Genomic DNA, 18,496 nt, shown 5'->3' with positions numbered 1-18,496 from the left:
GTGACCAGGCAGTGGTGGCGCACGCCTTTAATCCCAGCACTTGGGAGGCAGAGGCAGGTGGATTTCTGAGTTCGAGGCCAGCCTGGTCTACAGAGTGAGTTCCAGGACAGCCAGGGCTACACAGAGAAACCCTGTCTCAAAAAAACCAAAAAAAAAAAAAAAGAAAAAAAAAAGAAAGAAAGAAAGGAAGAAAGAGAGAGAAGAGTGAGGGAGCTCAGCCAGCCCTCTGCAGCTGACTGCCTGCTGCAGGATGAATGAAGCTGCCTGAGACCACTCCCATCCAGAGGGTATCTGGAGCTACAAGCAGTTACTTTAGGGTCTAAGGCTTACACCAAAATGTGCCTAGGAAAGTCATCACAGCTTCAGAGGGTACATTAGCTAACACACTTCTTTCGTTCAGCTATGGCTTGAATGGGAAATGGTCCCCACAGGTTTCTTTTTGAGCACTTGGCCCCCAAGCTCTTGTCCCTGTTTGGGAAGGTTGTGGAGACTTCCTAGAGGAAGTGACCCACAAGAGCAGGGTCTTGAGGTTTTATGGCCCGGGTGAACTTCCTCCTCACTCTCTACTTCCTAAGTGACTGTCATGTGACCACACAGCCTCCTGCTCCTGCCACCACACTCTCCCTGCCTGTAGCCATGGTTTCTCCTTCATGACAGAGTATCCTTCCTGAGCTGTAAGTCAAAAATCAACCCTTTCTCCCTTAAACTGCTTCTGTCTGAGGAAGTCAGAAGCAGCACAGTACTGAGCTCCTGGGCTGGCTACTTACATCTTGAAACATTTTGTTTTCTTGTCTCAGCCTTGCTTCTTTATCATCTGAGAGCTTGTAAGCATTCTCAAAGGCTTCTTCCAGATCCTGCAGCCGACACTTTAGTCGAGTGATGGTGTTATCCTTCTCTTTATTGCTTGTCCTCATTTCTTCAATCCGTTCCTGTAAAACTTTGGAGGCACTGCTGGCTGCATTGAAGCGCTCTCTCAAGTCATTCTACACAGTAAAGACAGAGATAAACAACTCCAAGTGAAAAGGTGCCTTGGTATTAGTTAAAAATTATGAGCATTAGAACAAAACAGACAGATGGAAATAAGTCACTTTAACATTTTGCTGTGTCCCAGGACAGAGTCTAGAAAGGACCACTCTAATGGAACAACATCAGGAGATTAACCAAAGGTGGACACAGAAAACAATTACACAGGGATACAATGATTCCAGGGCCTGCATAGACGGAATTGTTTGTGGATCACCCCAATGAAGAAATAAATAACCACAAACATCAGAGAAATTATGAAACTGTCCTAGAATATACTGCTCAAAACTAGTATGCTGGAGATAGGGGCTTTCTAACCATCGTCTATGAAAATACAAAATTAAAAATTCATTTCACATGTAAGCATTCATTCAGTGGTTATGTCTAGACTATCATATAGGTGCCAGGCCACAGGATGTCAAATGTAAGATTAAGGCTGGGTCCAATACCTCATGCCCCAATCCAACTTATTTGAAAGGCTGAACTGCAAAGACTGCTTAAGCCCAGGAGAGTCCAAGACCACTGTAAGCTATAACACAGCAAGACCCCATCTCTAAACAAAACAACAGAAAGTAAGATTAACAAGAGAGATACCAACCCCTAACTACATGCTGGAGTTTACCGTTTAGACAGAGCAAACTAAAACAAAGCAACAAAGGGTGACTCAGTTTCTAGACATTGGTCTAGCTTAGCAAGGACCTGAATTCTACCCAGAAGGGAACCAGGCATTAAAGCAGAGACAATGTATAGAACAAAACAGGCACTTTTCACCAAAATTTTGCTTATACGGTACTATAAAAGACTAAACTAGCATGGTACCTCACACCTTTAGTCCCAGCACTTGGGAGGCAGAGGCAGGTGGATCTCTTGTGTTCAAGGCTAGTCTGGTCTACAGATCGAGTTCTAGGACAACCAAGGCTACACAGAGAAATCCTATCTCAAACAAACAAAATAAACGACAGACCCAGCATCTGCACAAAACTAGTATGAGCAGTATATTCTAGTCACACATCCAGTCAGTAAGTCTCACGCCGCAGTGATCCTCACGTTTTAAACATCATGCCCCTCAAACAAACACATACCACTTCTATTTCTAGCAAGCTGTTCTTCTTCTCCAGTGTTCGCACTCGACTAGTGGCTTCATTCAATGCACTATCCAGCTGGCCACATCTAGGAAACAGAAACTTAGGATCAGTTAGAAAACAAAATAATTTCTCTTAAGAGCATTAAACAAGCCCAAGAAGCTTGCCAATATGCAGAATAAGACAAGCTCCCCAATGTTAGCCAACACCCAAGTGAAACACTAGGACTTCGCTTGCAGACTGGGCAGGTTCCTGGAGACACAGAAGTGACCAGGGTCAAGGAAAAAGGGGATAGGGAGGGGAATGACCGTCTAACGAGCACAGGGCTTCAGTTTTTTATTGATTTTTGTCTTTCACTTTTCTTTTTCTAACATTTATATATTTACACTGGGGGAGGGAGGCTGCTGGAGACTGAACTTAGTACCTCACATACACTAAGCAAGCACTGTACCAATTGAGCTACACCTCCTAGATAGAATTTCAGGGTTTGTTTTTTTTCTTTTTTCATTTATTTATTTATTTATTCAAAGGGGTGGGGTGCACATATGCTGGGGCGTGTGTGTGTGTGTGTGTGTGTGTGTGTGTGTGTGTGTACGTGTGTGTGTGTACGTGTACAGACAACCTGTAGGAATCTCTTCTTCTTTCCTTCCTCCATGTAGTTTCCAGGGATCAAACTCAGGTTGCCAGGCCTGGCATCAGATACCCCTACCGGACTTTGCTTTGCAAGTCAAAACCGATTCTGGAGCTGGATGGCTACACAACAATGTTAGTAGATTTCAGCCACCAAACTGCACACTTAAAACAGTGAATTTGTTATACATAATTTGATATTTAAATTTTATATTTTTAAAACAGAGAACACTGCACAAAATGGCTTGATGTTAGTATGAAAAAATCTGCCTGGACACACAAGTGCACATTACAATTTCTGGAAGGCTATACAGAGCTGAGCTGTTTGAAGTCAGGGCACAGCATCCTGTCTGAGCTATTTCAAACTCAACGATAATACGCTGTTCTTTTTGTGGAACATATACATGTGTGAAAAAACCGGAGGGATCTCAGCTGTCATCTGCAGGGCCACCACCCACCTCCTCTGAGAAAGGGTCTCTCTTTGGCCTGGAGCTCACCAACTACTCTAGAGTGGCGGGGCAGTGAGCCCTGGTGTCCTTTTGTCCCCACCTCCATGGCACCGGAAAGACCAGCGTGCCACCACTCTCAGCTCTTCTGTGCAGTGCACATCCTCACACCTACAGTCAAGCACTTGGCCGACTGAACCGTCTCCTCAGCCCTCAAGTCTGAATCCTTTTTTTTTTTCTTTTTCTTTTTTTCTTTTTTTTTTTTTTTTTTAAGTTTTTCGAGACAGGGTTTCTCTGTGTAGCCCTGGCTGTCCTGGAACTCACTCTGTAGACCAGGCTGGCCTCGAACTCAGAAATTCGCCTGCCTCTGCCTCCCAAGTGCTGGAATTAAAGGCGTGCGCCACCACTGCCCGGTCCCTGAATCCTTTTTTAAGATCGCATTTTTATTATTTTATTTTTTAATTAATCCTTTGAGATTTTATCTCATGAGTACAGGTATTTTCCTGTGTGAATGTCTGCATGCCTATAGGTACTGCAGGAGAACACTGGATCTCCTGAGCCTGGAATTACAGGCAGCTATCAGCTGCTATGAGTGTGCTGGAAGTTGAACCATGGTTGTCTGGAAGAACAGCCAACGCTCTTAACTATTGAGCCATCTCTAGCCCCAAGATTCATTTTATCTTTAATCATGTATATAAGTATGTGCATGCCGTGTGTGTGTCTGTGTGTGTGTCTGTGTGTGTGTGTGTGTGTCTGTGTATCACTGGAAGCCAGAGGCAGTAGATCCCCAGAAGCTAGAGTTATAGGCAGCTAGCTGTGTGCTGCCTAACATGGTTGCTATGATTGAACTTCGATCCTTCTGGAAGAGAAATATATGCTTTTAACTGCTGAGCCATCTCTCCAGCCCCTAAATTATGAGTCTTATAAAGAATTTCTTTGCAAATTATCAAAGACCGACAACAAGGTCCACAAAATTCACCTACCATCTGACTTGGTGTTCAATGGATTGAACCACGAGAAATGGGCTGATACTGATTACATTCCAGGTCTGTTAAACACTAAATTCAGCTTTGTTAGCTTTCTGTCTAAACTCCACCCCCACAGTTACCGGGCAACAGCCAGGTAGGCCAGCCCACTATAAAAGGGGCTGCTTGCCTCTCCTCCCTCTCTTGATCTCTTGCTCCCCCTCTGTCCCCTCGCCCCTTCTCCCTTCCCTCCCCCTCTCTCCAGGCCAACCTCTATTCCCTACTTCTCTTCTCCTCTTGCCTTCCCTCCCCCCTCGCTCTCTCTGCCTCTACTACCCTCTTAACTCCCCTCTCCATGCCCTGAATAAACTCTATCCTCTACTATAGCTGGTCCCTCAGGGAGAAGGGATGCCTTCCCCCACACCTCACCACACCCCACAGGACGTAGTCTAGACCTCTTTATCTTGTTATACACACATCAGGCTTCACAGTCTTTCTTTACAATATGTGTGGTGTGTCTGTGTATGTGTCTGTGTGTGTGTGTGTCTGTGTGTGTGTGAGACACATGTGTGTACAGGTGTCCAGAGGCCAGAAGAGGGTACCAGATTAAAATGGGGAAAGACAGTGCCAAGGTTCTTCCATCTTTTTTTCTTGCTGAGGCTGTTTCCAGTTTTAATTAGAATTTGATCTCCTTGATAGAAAATCCCACAGAAAACTACCCAACTCTATTCTAGGAATCAAAGGTCAGGATGTCCTCGCTAACTTATCTTAGCCTTTGTTAAAACTGCCTGCTTGTGTAGCTCCTCCTCTAGCTAGCTGACCACTTATCTTAGCTTCTGTTCAAACTGCTTACTTCAAACTGCTTTCTTTGTTGCTGCCTGGAGGAGCTGCCGGAGGACTCTGCCCTTCAAAGCCCATTGTTCTGGACACTCAAGGCCACAGGGAAATCCGTGAACACTTGAGAGTTGTCCCAGCCAGCTTGAATAAAGACTTTCAATTGGCTACACACAGTGTCTGAGTGCTCATCTCTGGTGAGCTCCCTGTAACATTATCCCCTGAAGCTGAAGTTAAAGGCAATGTGAGCACCTGACACTGGTGCTAAGGAAGACCTGAACTCTGGTCTTTTGGAAGAACAGTATGCTCTTTCTTTGGTTTGGTTTGGTTTTGGTTCTTCCCAGGCAGTAGTCCTCTGTGTAGTCCTGACCGTCCTGGAACTCACTTTGCAGATCAGGCTGGCCTCAAACTCTGTATGTCTCCTGAGGGGTGGGTGGGACTAAAGGTATGGATAATGTAGGCACCAGAGAGACAGCTCAGCGGTTAAGAGCACTGACTGCTCTTCCAGAGGTCCTGAGTTCAATTTCGAGCACCCACATGGTTGCTGTAATGGGACTCGATGCCCTGGTGTGTCTGAAGACAGTTACAGCATACTCATGTACATAAAATAAATAATTCTTTTTGTAAAAAAAATGGTGTTAAGTAAAAGCTAGCCCATTCTCTTTCTCCTTCCATTTCTTTTCTTCTGCTATAAAGCTAAGATTCAAACACTCATGACACTAAGACCAATATTCTATCAATGAGCTACACACACTCTCAGCCCCCAAAGTCCCAAACTTCTTATCTTGTGTGTGTGTGTGTCTGTGTGTGTGTCTGTGTGTGCATATCCACGCATGTGCGTGCAAGCATGGAGTGTATATGGAGGTCAGAGGACAACTTAAAGCCATCCTCTCCCTCCATCATGTGAGTCCGAAAGATGAAGGTCAGGTCACCTGTTTGTGGGAAGCGTGTTTCCTGTTTAGCCATCTCAGTGGCCCACATTCCAGGCTTCTTACTTTTCCCAGAATTCCACAGTATTAACCACCCCCACAAATGACACCACTCTGCACTTGCTAGCTCCACTCTCATCAGAGATTTATCCATATCAAAACCATGGCTTCGTGTCAGTTTAGAGAGAATTAATTAGAGAGAATTAATGAGGTACGTTCAAATCTTTAAAAATAATCACTCCTGTCTCTAAGATATGTCCTGGTCTGCAAGTCTTTGTGTTGAATTTTCCGATGGGAAATACATACTTTTCAAGCATCTTTCGCACCATGATATACTCCGTGGAAGAAATCTACCCAGGCTGGAGAAACATTAGCTCCATGGGAGTCTCACCTGTCTGCAAGTATTTCATTTTTCTTCTTCCATTCCTCAGCAGCAGACATGTCTTTGGCCTCCAGTTTCTGTTTCAGACTACTTATCTCCGACTCATAATAAGCTCGGAGATCTGCTACATGTCTCGAGTGCTTTTCCTTGAGGTTCTGCCTGATTCTGTCAGCAAGAAGGAAAGACGCTTTTAGGGCAGTGCATCCTCTACCCCTTAAGACAAGCAAGGGCACAGCCCTGTGACTCAAGCCATGTGTTTCAGCATCAACTGGAGGGGGTCGACCTGTGGCAGCTAATCTTCACTGTCACCTTGAGAGAAATCACCTAGGAGACACAGGTGTGTCTGTTAGGGTGTTTCCAGAGAGGTTTAACTAACCTATCCTGAATGTGGGGGTTGGGGGGAGGGAGTACCAATCCATAGGATGGGGTCCCAACTAAATCAAAAGGACAAAGAGGATAAAGATAAAGGACACTGCGCACTAGGGTCTCTCTGTACTTCCTGATTGCAGGCACCCTGTGAGCAGATGTCTCAGGCCCTCCACCCAGCTACCACGCCTTCTCTCCATGATGGACTGTATCCCCTCAAACTGTGAGCCGTGTAAACCCTTCCTCCTTAAGATGCTACAGCCAGGTATTTGGTCACAGTGATGAGAAGACAGCTGACACACACACCACAGACATTCTCATAGCCAGAGTACAGCCTGTTTCCTCCATTCAGTCCTGAAAGCACAGCAGATGCTCCATGTGCTCTAGACACAGAAGCATTCTGATTAGCTCCCATTGAAGAGATGCCTTTGTCAACACCTTTGTTTTTGATTTTGAGACAGGGTCTATCTGTGTAGCCCTGGCTGGCCTGGAACTCAATATACACACCAGGCTAGGCAGGAACTCACAGAGATCCACCTGCCTCTGCCCCCCAAGAGCTTCAATTACAGGCATGTGCCACCATATCCAGCCTTTGTCAATATCTTATCTTTCAGTTCAACAAAGCTGTCAATAGTAAAAAAAAAAAAAAAAAAGACACATTAGTTCTATTTCATTAAGATTTTTATATTGCTGCAGTCCAATAGAGATCACTTTCATCACTCAATCAGACATCACAAGTCTAGTAACATTATAAGCCAGTCGCTGAAATACATACTTAGACAACATCACAGGATCTTCCAGGGAAGCCAATGAAATGCATTCTGGGACACTGTTGGCTGTACCTGGAAGCTGGGACTGACTGACTGAGGCCACTGTGACAGTGTTTTCTTCGTCTACAGTTTTGACTGAGATATCGTTGCTAGTGATCGTGTAGCGGGAAGGGATCGTGGAACTGGTCCTACTTTCACTTTGGAATGCATGGTTTTTCCAAGTGTCCACAGGTGATGCTTTCGTAGTTGAAGGATATTTGGGGAACCCAGATACCTGAGAAGCATTATGACTTGCTTGTGAAAACGAGTCAATGTCAGAGTGACTAGACAGGCTTGGTTCCAGAACAGAGTCTGGGGAAAAGGATATTCTGTCATCAAGAGCATTCAAAAAGCCATGGGGATGAATCCCAGCAACCTGCTCCTTTGGCTTCATGTGTATGGCTGGATCAAGAGTCAGGACCTAGAAGGAAGATTAACAAACATCAAGTTGTGGCCTCCGTGCTCAGGCTGACTCATGCTGGCTGTCAGGAAGCTCGTTTTAGCTCTCTAGGTCAGCTAAGACTAAAATACATAGAAGAGCACCCTAGGACCACTCAGTGAATGACTGAGGATGGAAGCAGAGATGAAGTCCCTCTTAAGTAGCTGCTTGTTTTCTTGTTGTTCTCTAGAATAGGACAGTGACAGTCACTTCATCCCATTACTAGCATTAAACTTAAAGACATTTAAAACTTAAAAACAAATAAAACAGAAATTGTTAAACTTAAGAACAAAAGCTAGGGTGGGGGCTGCAGTGATAGCTCAGAGGTTAAGTATACTGACTGCTCTTCCAAAGGTTCTGAGCTCAATTCCCAGCAAACACATGGTGGCTCACAACCATCTGTAATGAGATCTGGCGCCCTCTTCTGTCTTGCAGGCATAACTGCAGGCAGAATACTGTATACATAATAATAAAAAAAAAAAATCTTCGAAAAAAGAAAGACAGAGAGAGAGAAAGAAAGGAACTAGGGTGGTTGTGGCTCATGCCTCCCACCACTCAGGAGGCCGAGACAGACAGATCTCTTGAGTTCGAGACCAGCCCAATCTACAGAGTAACTTTTAAGATAGCCAGGGCTAAATAGAGAAACTCTGTCTTGAAAAAAACAAAAAGAAACAAACAAAATCATTTAATCAACAATGAAAAAATCCACTATCAAGATCAGCACCTTAAAAAAAATTGTGAAACAGTTTAACTAGACTGAAAATCTAAACAATCAGAGTAATAGTCAGCTCTGAAGACCTTTCTGGTTATGTTTCCTCCAGAATAGAAAATTGCTTATCTCCTAACAGTTAGGACTAAGGGGATATTAGAACCCAGTTAGCAGTCCACAAATGCCACCCTCGTGATCTGGCTCTTCACTGTCCCTCAAAGGCTCAGATGATGAGAGCTGGTTCCCAACTGATAGTACCATCGGGGAAACACTGGAGCCTGGAAGAGGTAGGGCCTAGTAGAAGGAAGCAGGTCACTAGGGGCATGTCCTTGAAGGAAACCCTAGGAACCCAGGCCTTTTCTCGATCTTTCTTTACCTTAGAGCCTCCATGAGAGGTGCAGTCTTCCTCCTTCTGTTTATAATCTTGGTCTCACTACAGACCAAACACAATCTGACCGAGTGGCAATGGACTGAAGCCTTGAAACCATGAGCCAAAACAAGCCTCTTGTCCTTTACATTGCTTACTGCACACTCTCACAGCGATGGAACACTCACTATTAGTCCTCCTGCTGAAAAGAACCACTGCTTGAGGGCTGGAGATAGCTCTGCGGTTAAGAGCACTGGCTGCTCTTGTAGAAACCTATTGTGTGGGGGGGGGGGGCCCTTTTTTTTTTTTTTAATGTGTGTGTGTTTTGCCTGCATGTATGAAAGTGCACCACTTGTATCCTTGGTGCCTCGATAATGCCACAATACAACATCAGGTCACCTGGAAATGGAGTTATACACAGTTGTAAACTGACACACAGGTGCTGGGAACTGTACTTGGGTCCTAAGGAAGAACAGCCAGTACCCTGAACTATCTCTCCAGCCCAAATTACCATATTTTTTAAAATACCAAATTTTAGCTGAGCAATACCTATAACCCCCTGACAGGGAAAGTAGGGACAGGAAGATTAGGATTCGAGGTCATCCTCAGCTATATAACTGGGTGGCAGGCCACAGTAGGCCATATGAGACCCTGTCACAACAAAACAAAAACAGGCTGGCAAGATAATTCAGTAGGCAAAAGCACTTGTCACTTTTGCAGAGGACCTGGGTTCTGTTTCCAGCACTCACAGATCACCCATAACTCCACTTCCAGACACCTTTTTCTGGCCTACACAGGCTCCTGGACTCACCCATGTAGCACAAATATAGGTGCACTCTCTGTCTCTGTCTCTCTGTCTCTGTCTCTCTCTGTCTCTCTCTCACACACACACATACACACACACACACACACACACACACACAGAGACATTGTTTACAATTTGTATGTTTACATACTTATTTTACATGTACATGTGTGTCCACTCATATGTGTCAGGTCAAGTAGAGCAGTTAGCTCTCTTCTACCATATAGGACCCAGAAACTGAATTCAGGTAGTCAGGCTTGGTGGCAAGTGCCTTTACTTGATGGGTGATCTTCCCAACCCCCAAATATTTTAACTCCACAAAGGCTCCATGGGTCTTTGTTGAGGGAATGGGTGTAGGGAGTGGTTCTGATGCTTTGATTGAGAATCTGTATGTGAATGCTGGAGGTCCTGTTCCCCAATTGGTTCTTGGTGATCAATAAAGATGCCAATGGCCAACGGCTGGGTGGAAGAGGTGGGAATTCCAAGTTCCCACAGGTAGCCTAGAAGACACAGGAGGAGGAAAGGGAATTCACCATGGTTTGGCGAATTCACCAAGGAGAGAAAGCCATCAGCCATGTGAAATCGCAGGTGGAGTAGCCAATGGCTACTTCCCGAACTGGACCTGGGGTAGCAGGTGAGAGACACAACTAAGCTGAGGGCAGATTTAGGGTGCTGAGCTAGTAGTAAAGGGAAGGGCATGCTAGCCGCAGCCCTAGAAGAGCCCAGCCACTGAGCCCTAAGGCAGGTTAAAACTGAGCAGATGTGTATGTGTGTCTTTCATCCATGGATCGAGGGAACCAGGGCGGTAGCTGGTAGCACAGTTCACCCAGAAACTAAAACAGCGTAGTAGAAACTACACATTACATATGGGTGTGTTGCCTAGGCTGGTCTCAAACTCTCTGACCTATGTGATCTTCTAACTGTAGCCTGCCTAGCAGCTAGCTAGTACCATAGACTAATGATACACTAATACACCCAATTGACCAGAAGTCAGTGTGTGTGTGTTCATGTTTGTGGGTTCGTGTGTGTGTGTATAAAAAGTAGACGCAACCTCTAGTATCATTCCTTAATCGCCTTTTTCCGTTTGAGATAGGGTCTCTCACTGGGCTACAGATCTGCCAAGCATCAAGCTCCTGGGGATCCCCCTGTCTCTGCCACCTATGACACATGGGTTATTTTTTGGTTTGCTTTCCTTTAATTCCCACTTTCATGTCTGTGTGTCTTTTTTTTTTTTGGCTGTGTTTCCTTGTTGTATTTTGAGGGGCTCTTTGTTTCATGGTTCTGGGTATCAGCCCAGGGGCTTTACACATGCAAGAGCTTTACAACTGAGCTGCATCCCCAAATGCTGCTGCTTATTTAAACCGTCCCTTTTCCCAGGCTGTTCTCTTCATTACTCGTCAGAGCCTACAAGCGAGGCAGGGGAGGACAGCACACACGGTGATCCCAGATCCTGGGAGGTGAGGGCAAAAGGACCAAGAGCTCAGTGACTCTCAGTTACACAGGGAGCTGAAGGTCAGGTGGGGACACATGAGACCTTGTCAAAAAAAAAAGTAAAAGAAACAAAATATCTTTCTTAAAGAAAATATTTTAAGTTAAATGCTTCAAATTATGTTACAAATGCATCTAATGGGAATTTTAAAAGGACAGAAATCACCATCAGGTCTAGGAAAAAGGGAAAACAAATTAACTGCCAATAACCTACTTTACACACACACACACACACACACACACACACACACACACAGGGGAAAAAAACAGGCACAGAAACATTTAATTTCTAAAACATTAGCTCAGTATTTTTACTTTTGTTGGTTTGTTTTGTATATCTTTGCCTGTATACATGTCTGTGTGTGGTGTGTATGGTGTGTGCTCTGTGTGTGTATGTGTGTGTGTGTGCGCGTGTGTGTGCTGTGTGTGTGCTGTGCGTGTTGATACACAAGTGCATATTCATGTGAGGGCCACAGGACAACCTCTTGCTCCATACACCTTTCTTTTTGAGACAGACTCTGGAACAGACTGGCCTGGAACTTGCCCGGTAGTAGAGAGTGACTGACCATCCAGCCAGAGACTGTCTGCTCCAGCTCCTTAGAGCTGCGGTGAGAAGTGGGGGCCACTGCTCAAGGCCTTTCATACAGATTCTGGAGATTAAGCTTGGGTAATATGACTGTACTGACTGAAATCTCCCCAGCCTGTATTTCTGTGTTGGTTTTGTTTGCTTGAGATAGGGTCTTATTATATAGCCCAGGTTACTATGTGGCCTCCAACTCACGGTGATCCACCTGCCTCAACATACTTAGTGCTAAGATTGAGGAAATGATGGCCTCACACCTAGCCTACCTCCATTTTGAAGTCACCTTTTTAAGCTCATATAGGAAACGAGATGAAATATGATTTGAAAGGGAGCCTGACTCTCAAGCCTAAGCTTCCTCCAACATTTCAGAAGCTGAAACAATGCAGTCTATGGTGGCAAAGTTATCTATAATCCTAACACACAAGCACCCAGGCATGCGTGGGGGGACTTGCATTACCTGGCTCAGGGGCCTCTCCACAGGGGATGGTGCAAATGTCTTCTCCAAAGTTTCAGGCAAAGAGTGATACATGTCTTTCTCCTCCAGCTTCCAGTAAGTCAGCCCTGGCGTGCGCACACAGAGAACAGAAAGAAGTGAGGAAGGGTCTTAGACAGACAGTTCAGTCACAAGTCACTCAGGGGGCTTAGTGGATTAAAGATTCTTGTCACCAATCCTGATGACCTGAGTTCTATCCCTGGAATTCACATGATGGAAGGAGAGAACTGACTCCCACAAGCTGTCCTCTGACCTTCACACACACGCCATGGGGTGCCCTTGGTATCATTCCTCCCAAATAAATAAATGAATGAATGAATAAATGTAGTAAGACCTTGTGTCAAAACTATAAACAACCAAAATGAATTAGTAATAACTAAGTATGTATTTTGAAGAGAATCTTATTTATAAATGCAGATTTCCATGAAATCGACATAGAGAGTCCAAGTTCTCTATGAAATATGGGTATAGCGACAAACATCTCTAATCCTATCATTTAGAAAGCAGAGGCAAGAGGGTCACCATAAGTCTGACGATAGCCTGGTCTACGTAGTAAGTTCTAGGCCAGTCAGGACTACACAGCGAGACTCTGTCTCAAGAAAAAAATATCCTCTTGTGGCCTCCCAGGGTACCAGGCAGACGTGGTGGGCTGGGGCCCTGAGTCTCTGCACTAGAGTCACACGATGCAGGCACCCTGGCACACTGCTGTAATCCCAGCACTTGGAGAGGCAGCCACAGGAAAGCAGGAGTCCAAGCCATCGTCAGTTACATAACCAACAGCTCAATCTGGGCTACATAAAGCCTTTATTCATGTTTGTTTTAGGTTCTCTGTGTAGCCCTGCCTGTCCTGGAACTCACTCTGTAGAGCAGGCTGGCCTCGAACTCAGAGATCCACCTGCCTCTGCCTCCCGAGTGCTGAGATTAAGTGTGTGTGCCAGCATGCCTGCCCGGCCACAGACTTGGTTCATAAGGGCTAGCATCACCTCGTCCCTCCCAGAGCTGCATCTCTGTCCCAGTCACTGACTTTGAAGAGTTCTTGGGGGAGGAACTCTTTTCAAAACTGTTTTCAAACAGGCAAGGCCTGTTTCACTGAGAGTAACAGTTAGGAGAGAGTCTCCTGTTGTAGAGAAGGCAGCTAAGGCAAAGTCTTCGAATGAGTCCCTAGGAGAAGCAAGCAGGCTCTCAGCATAGGGACGAGGCAGTCAGCTCTTTCGTGCTGAGCCTTGTGCGACTCCATAACGATTCCGGCTGCTATTTTGAGGAAATGGGAACCATGGCAGACTTTTGAGTGGAGTCCCAAGTACAGAAGGAGCACTCTGGCTACCATGCTGCCCACAGACTAAAGGGTGTGGGTGGCACGGCAGCAGGGAGGCGGGTCAGAAGGTGGAAGACAGGCAGAGGAGCCACAGGAGCGGGAGCAGTGGAAAGGGGAAGAGGTAGCTGAGTCCCACCATTTCTGTTAAAGCAAAGCAAATTCAACCGATAAGTGATGTGCCATGTGGGAACCGGTACTGAGACAGGGGAGTCAGCACAAAAACAGCACAAAAAGACAGAGCAGCTGACAGTGGCTTGCAGAGGCTCTGAACTCGCTGAGTCCTTGTAGAGTAACAGAAAAAGGCAGTGAATATTTCTGTATCTCTTGAACCATTATGGACACACTGTGTCAACCCATTCTCATAGAACTTGTTTAACAGATTCACGGCAAACAGACTACAGGCAAACATTGCTTCTGAAGAAGCCAGACACTGCACATGCTTTTAATCACACAATGGGAAATGCAAGTAAGCTGAGGGTAAAATAAACTCCCTAAGGTTCCAGGGGGTTATAGAGATAGCTTGGAGGTTAAGCACACTTGCTGTTCTTCCAGAGGACCCAGGTTCAATTCCAAGCACCCTTACGGTGGTTCACATCTGTAACTCCAGTTCCAGGGGATCCAATACCCTCTTCTGGCCTCCCAGGGTACCAAGCAGATATGGTGCACAGTTACATGTATGAGCAAAACACTCATATACATAAATTAAAAGATAAATTCGTTTTTTTTTCTTTTAAAGTTAAGTTCAGACCACAGGCTGGCACAAGTCTTTAATCACAGAACAGGGAAGGCAGAGGCAGGAAAAATCTCTGTGAGTTTGAGGCCAGACTGGTCTACAGAATGAGTTCCAAGCCAGCCAGGACTACACAGTGAAACCTGTCTCCAAAAAATGTTTTAGAATACTTGAAGTTCCATACCTGTTCCTGAATCAGACAACCACGAACTTGGGCTTTCGGTGGGCTTATTGAGGTAAAGGGTACACGGATGTGCAGCATCGGCAGCAAGGTCAGACTACAAGAGACGAAAGAGGACAATTGGTGACAGCTACACACATCAGGCACACACTGCTGAGCCAGGTGTTAATCCAGGCAGAGGCTGTACGAGGAGAAACTGTCACTTCTCCATGGCTGCAAAAACACAGTGCGGACGAGCATCCCTGCATCATCTCTCAAAGGCTTTCTTGTTGTTTGTTCTGGTCACTGTGGAGCTAGAGTGTTCTTAGAAGGAGAGAGAAAGGCGAGGGCAGGTGTTATATATGAGGTGAGGACCAAAGTGCATTTACAGTTTGCTATTGATTTCCAGGAGGAATTTGAGAAATCTGGAATTAGTCACTTAGTTAAAAAAAAAAAATAATTAACTAGTAATCTGTTTCTATTGTCACAACTTCAGTAAATCAAATTACTCAAAACCTCAAATCAGTAACATGAACGGCAAATAATAAGTTACTTTTGGGTTGTTTGTAGACAACATTAATCCCAGGGACTTGGGCACACTAGGCAACATGCTCCACCTAGCCCTTCTTTTGTTTCTTTGAGACAGGGCCTTGCTATGTAGCCCAGGATGACCTAAACCTCATCATCTTCCTGCTCCCTGGAGAACAGATTGCTCTGTGCATGTGTTGGTGCTGGAGAGCACACCCAGGTCAGCCAGGCTAGAAAAGCACTTTACCATAAGCTCCATTCCCTAGCCCTTGGTTTGGATTCTTTTTTATCATCATCATTATGTGTGTGGGTGTTTTGCCTGCATGCATGCCTTCGCACCACTTGCATACTTGGTACCCAGGTAGAAAACAGAAGATGGTGTCAGGTCACCTGGAACTAGAGAAACAGATGGTTGTGAGCCACCATTTGGGTGTTGAGAACGGAACCCAGATCCTCTGGAAGATGCTCTTAACCACAGTGAGATCACCCCAGCCCCCAGCCCTTCATTTTTTGAGACAGAGTCTTGCTATATAGCCCAGGCTGGTCTAGAGTGAACTACGCAAACCAAGCTGGCTTTGTACTCCTGATCACCCCACCCTCTATCCCCTAAATGCTAGGATTACAGGTGTATACCACCAGGCTCTCAGCCTCTTACTTCCCAAATACAAGTCCCAGCAAGGGCTAAAAGTGCTTAGTATCTATTCTGATTGAAAAGCAAACCAAGGTGTTGAAGCAGTGGCCCAGTGGGTGAGGGGTAAGAGCGTGTACCTCTTGCAAAGGACCCTAGTTCAGTTCGCAGGCCCCACTGACTCACGTCAGATGGCTCACAAACACTTGTAACTCCAGCTTCGGGGATCCAGTGCTGTCTTCTGGCCTCTGTAGGGGCCTTCAGGTGTATATGGATTCACACATGCACACGAACTTTAAAAATAAAAAAAAGTCTTTTTAAAGAAACAAAACCTGTAAGCCACCACTCCTTACTCTAATTTCCGGGGTAGGACACAGGACAGTGGAACGCTTGCTGCGAAAAGATCTTTGCTCACCACTCCAGAGAAAAAGGAAGCTGTCTCAAACACAGATGTATGACAGGGACATTTTCTTCTTCTTTTCTTAATTTTTTTCCCCCAAGACAGTGTTTCTCTGTGTTAGCCCTCTGTGTTAGCCCTGGCTGTCCTAGAACTTGCTCTATAGACCAGGCTGGCCATGTGCCTCTGCCTGTCTGAGTGCTAGGATTAAAGGTGTGTGCTGCCACCAGCTGGCTTTCATTGACTTCTTCCAGGTACTCCTCCTCTTCGTCCTCCAGCAGTAAGATTACCTGGGCAGTACTTATTAGAAGGAACAAGCTACTCACAAGTCTGCTGCAGAGGGAGCCACTCCACCTCTTTCCACCAAGGCACAAATTCTTCCTAAGTCACCATCTGTTTCTTAGAACTCTTGACTCTTCTAGTCTGGGAAAGTGACTATCAGAGACCACGCCAAATACCCCCAAGTAAAATAGTTAGATATCACCCTGTTGCAGAGGTTCGAGCCTCGGGACAGGAGTAAAGACATTGTGCACTAGAATACTGCCATACGCAATGCTGCCTGTAAAAGGCCATCCACTGAAGAAGAGGGCCACTTGAAAGTAAAAGCATGATTCAACACAAGCCTTCTAAACCTAAGTCCTCTTAGTCAAAGATGTTGCCCTGAGTCCAGCTAAAGGACCTACTGATGAGCTTAGTCTAAAGAGGAAAGTCCTTCAGCCCAGGAAATAGTAAACAAAGGGCCAAAGAAATAAAGAACAACTTGGCCCTGGGAAATGCTTGTGCCTCACAATACATAACGTCAAGATAGGCTTCAAAGTAGCTATTTCCAAGAATAAACCAGCATTGTGCAAAAGGAAAAGCTCCTCAGAGGAGAATTCTGATAAGCAGTCCCTTTTGTGGATTGAAACTGAAAACATTAGGAACAGAGAGAAAAGCTCAGGAAAGATTTTCCAGCTCCTCTGAATCCAGAGTTCTACGACAAAAAAACGTTCCTGTATCATCAGCTAATAATACCACCTCAAAATCACTTAAAGTTCAGTAACACCATAGAAATGTGATTTCCCCAAATGATTTCATGCTAAATGTATCATCCAGGAGGAAGAAGCAGCCTTGCCCAGGAGATGGGCGCCCCTCCTTCAGCTGCCCTGCTGGGTATCAACAGCAGTGGGAGGGTGGTGGCTGCTGGCCTGACTCTCAGCTGCCCTCATGACAGCAGCCAGGCAAAAGCTGCTGCTCCAGACACAACACACCACCAATCCACCCAGGGACCTCTTAGAGGCCCTCACACACCGATGTCCACGAATTTAACACTCCTCTACAGGCAGCCCCACCCCTCTAGCAGTCAGAACTCCTAGCAGAAGCAGCCAGTCTGAGGACACTTTTTAAAGCTCAGATGTCTCCAACTTACAGCAAAGTTTGGGAAGCACGAGGCAACCTCAAATATAGTGTGAGTCACAACCACAGATGTCTACAAGAACCCACTGACTCCACCAGGAGTAAAACCACAAACCAGAAGCAGAAAAGTCTTGGCACTGAAGGTGTGGCAGCAGACAGACACTCAGTATGTACACACACAGAAAAGGAGGGGTAGGCATGGTACGGGGCTTATGTACCCATGGAACCCTAGAACTCAGAAGACAGTGCAGCTTGATCTATGTAGAGAGACTCTGTCTCTGGAGTTGTGGGGGGAGGGTGTGAGACAGCATTTAAGTATTACGTTTTATAAAACAGAAGAAACTATTCTATAGGAAGGAGAACATGTTCCCTTTATGCCAAACAACTACAAAGAAAATAACAATTTTCTGCCCCAATCTGCAATTAGTTGCAGACTATTATTCTAAAAAATGATATTCCAAAAATGATGGCAAAGCAGTTCAAAGTAAGAGAGCCAGCCCCAGAGCATGACGGCCATTACAGACTGCAACTCCAGAAAGAGCTTAGCACGGAACTTTCCCTAACACTGCAGCACAGCTTCTCAGGCCTCAGAAATCTCACCGACTTTCCCCTCCTTCCTCTTCAACACAACTGGGGTTCCGTGGGTAGGAGGCCTACACTGTACAAGCTCACGTCTATAATCTCCCTACCTGAGACACTGAGGCAGAAGGATTAGCATGAGTTCACTGCCACCTAGACAACAGTGTGAGCATCTCAGAAAGGGGGTGGGGGTGGGGGGGTGGAAGGACACTACTAAAAGAGAAATAAGTAGTTTCTTTAAAAGTTTGAGGGAAGCTGGGCATGGTGGTAAATACCTTTAATCCCAGCACTCAAAAGCAGAGGCATGTGGATCACTGTGAGTTCCAAGCCTGCCTGGTGTACTTAGTAAGTTCCATCCAGCCAGGGCTATATAGAGAGATTCTGCCTCAAAAAAAAAAAAAAAATACAGATAAA

General features: G+C 45.5%; 1 protein-coding gene across 3 annotated transcripts in view; it reads right to left on the bottom strand.

Annotated features, from left to right (window-relative positions):
• The window catches only part of Mphosph9 (M-phase phosphoprotein 9), a 67,469-nt gene that overhangs the window by 33,654 nt on the left and 15,319 nt on the right, over positions 1–18,496 (bottom strand). For all 3 annotated transcript variants that reach the window (XM_028766161.1, XM_028766162.1, XM_028766164.1), the window contains exons 7-12: positions 14,580–14,673; positions 12,315–12,418; positions 7,433–7,887; positions 6,301–6,456; positions 2,106–2,193; positions 768–983 (exon numbers count right to left, since the gene is read on the bottom strand). In XM_028766161.1, the coding sequence (XP_028621994.1) occupies positions 768–983; positions 2,106–2,193; positions 6,301–6,456; positions 7,433–7,887; positions 12,315–12,418; positions 14,580–14,673 (1,113 nt within the window). The remainder of the gene's footprint in view (positions 1–767; positions 984–2,105; positions 2,194–6,300; positions 6,457–7,432; positions 7,888–12,314; positions 12,419–14,579; positions 14,674–18,496) is intronic.

Source organism: Grammomys surdaster, unplaced genomic scaffold (genome assembly GCF_004785775.1).
Source record: "Grammomys surdaster isolate TR1022 unplaced genomic scaffold, NIH_TR_1.0 166, whole genome shotgun sequence".
Lineage (NCBI taxonomy): Eukaryota > Metazoa > Chordata > Mammalia > Rodentia > Muridae > Grammomys > Grammomys surdaster.
Note: the sequence above shows the minus strand (reverse complement) of the source record. Positions and strands in the feature narration are given on the sequence as shown.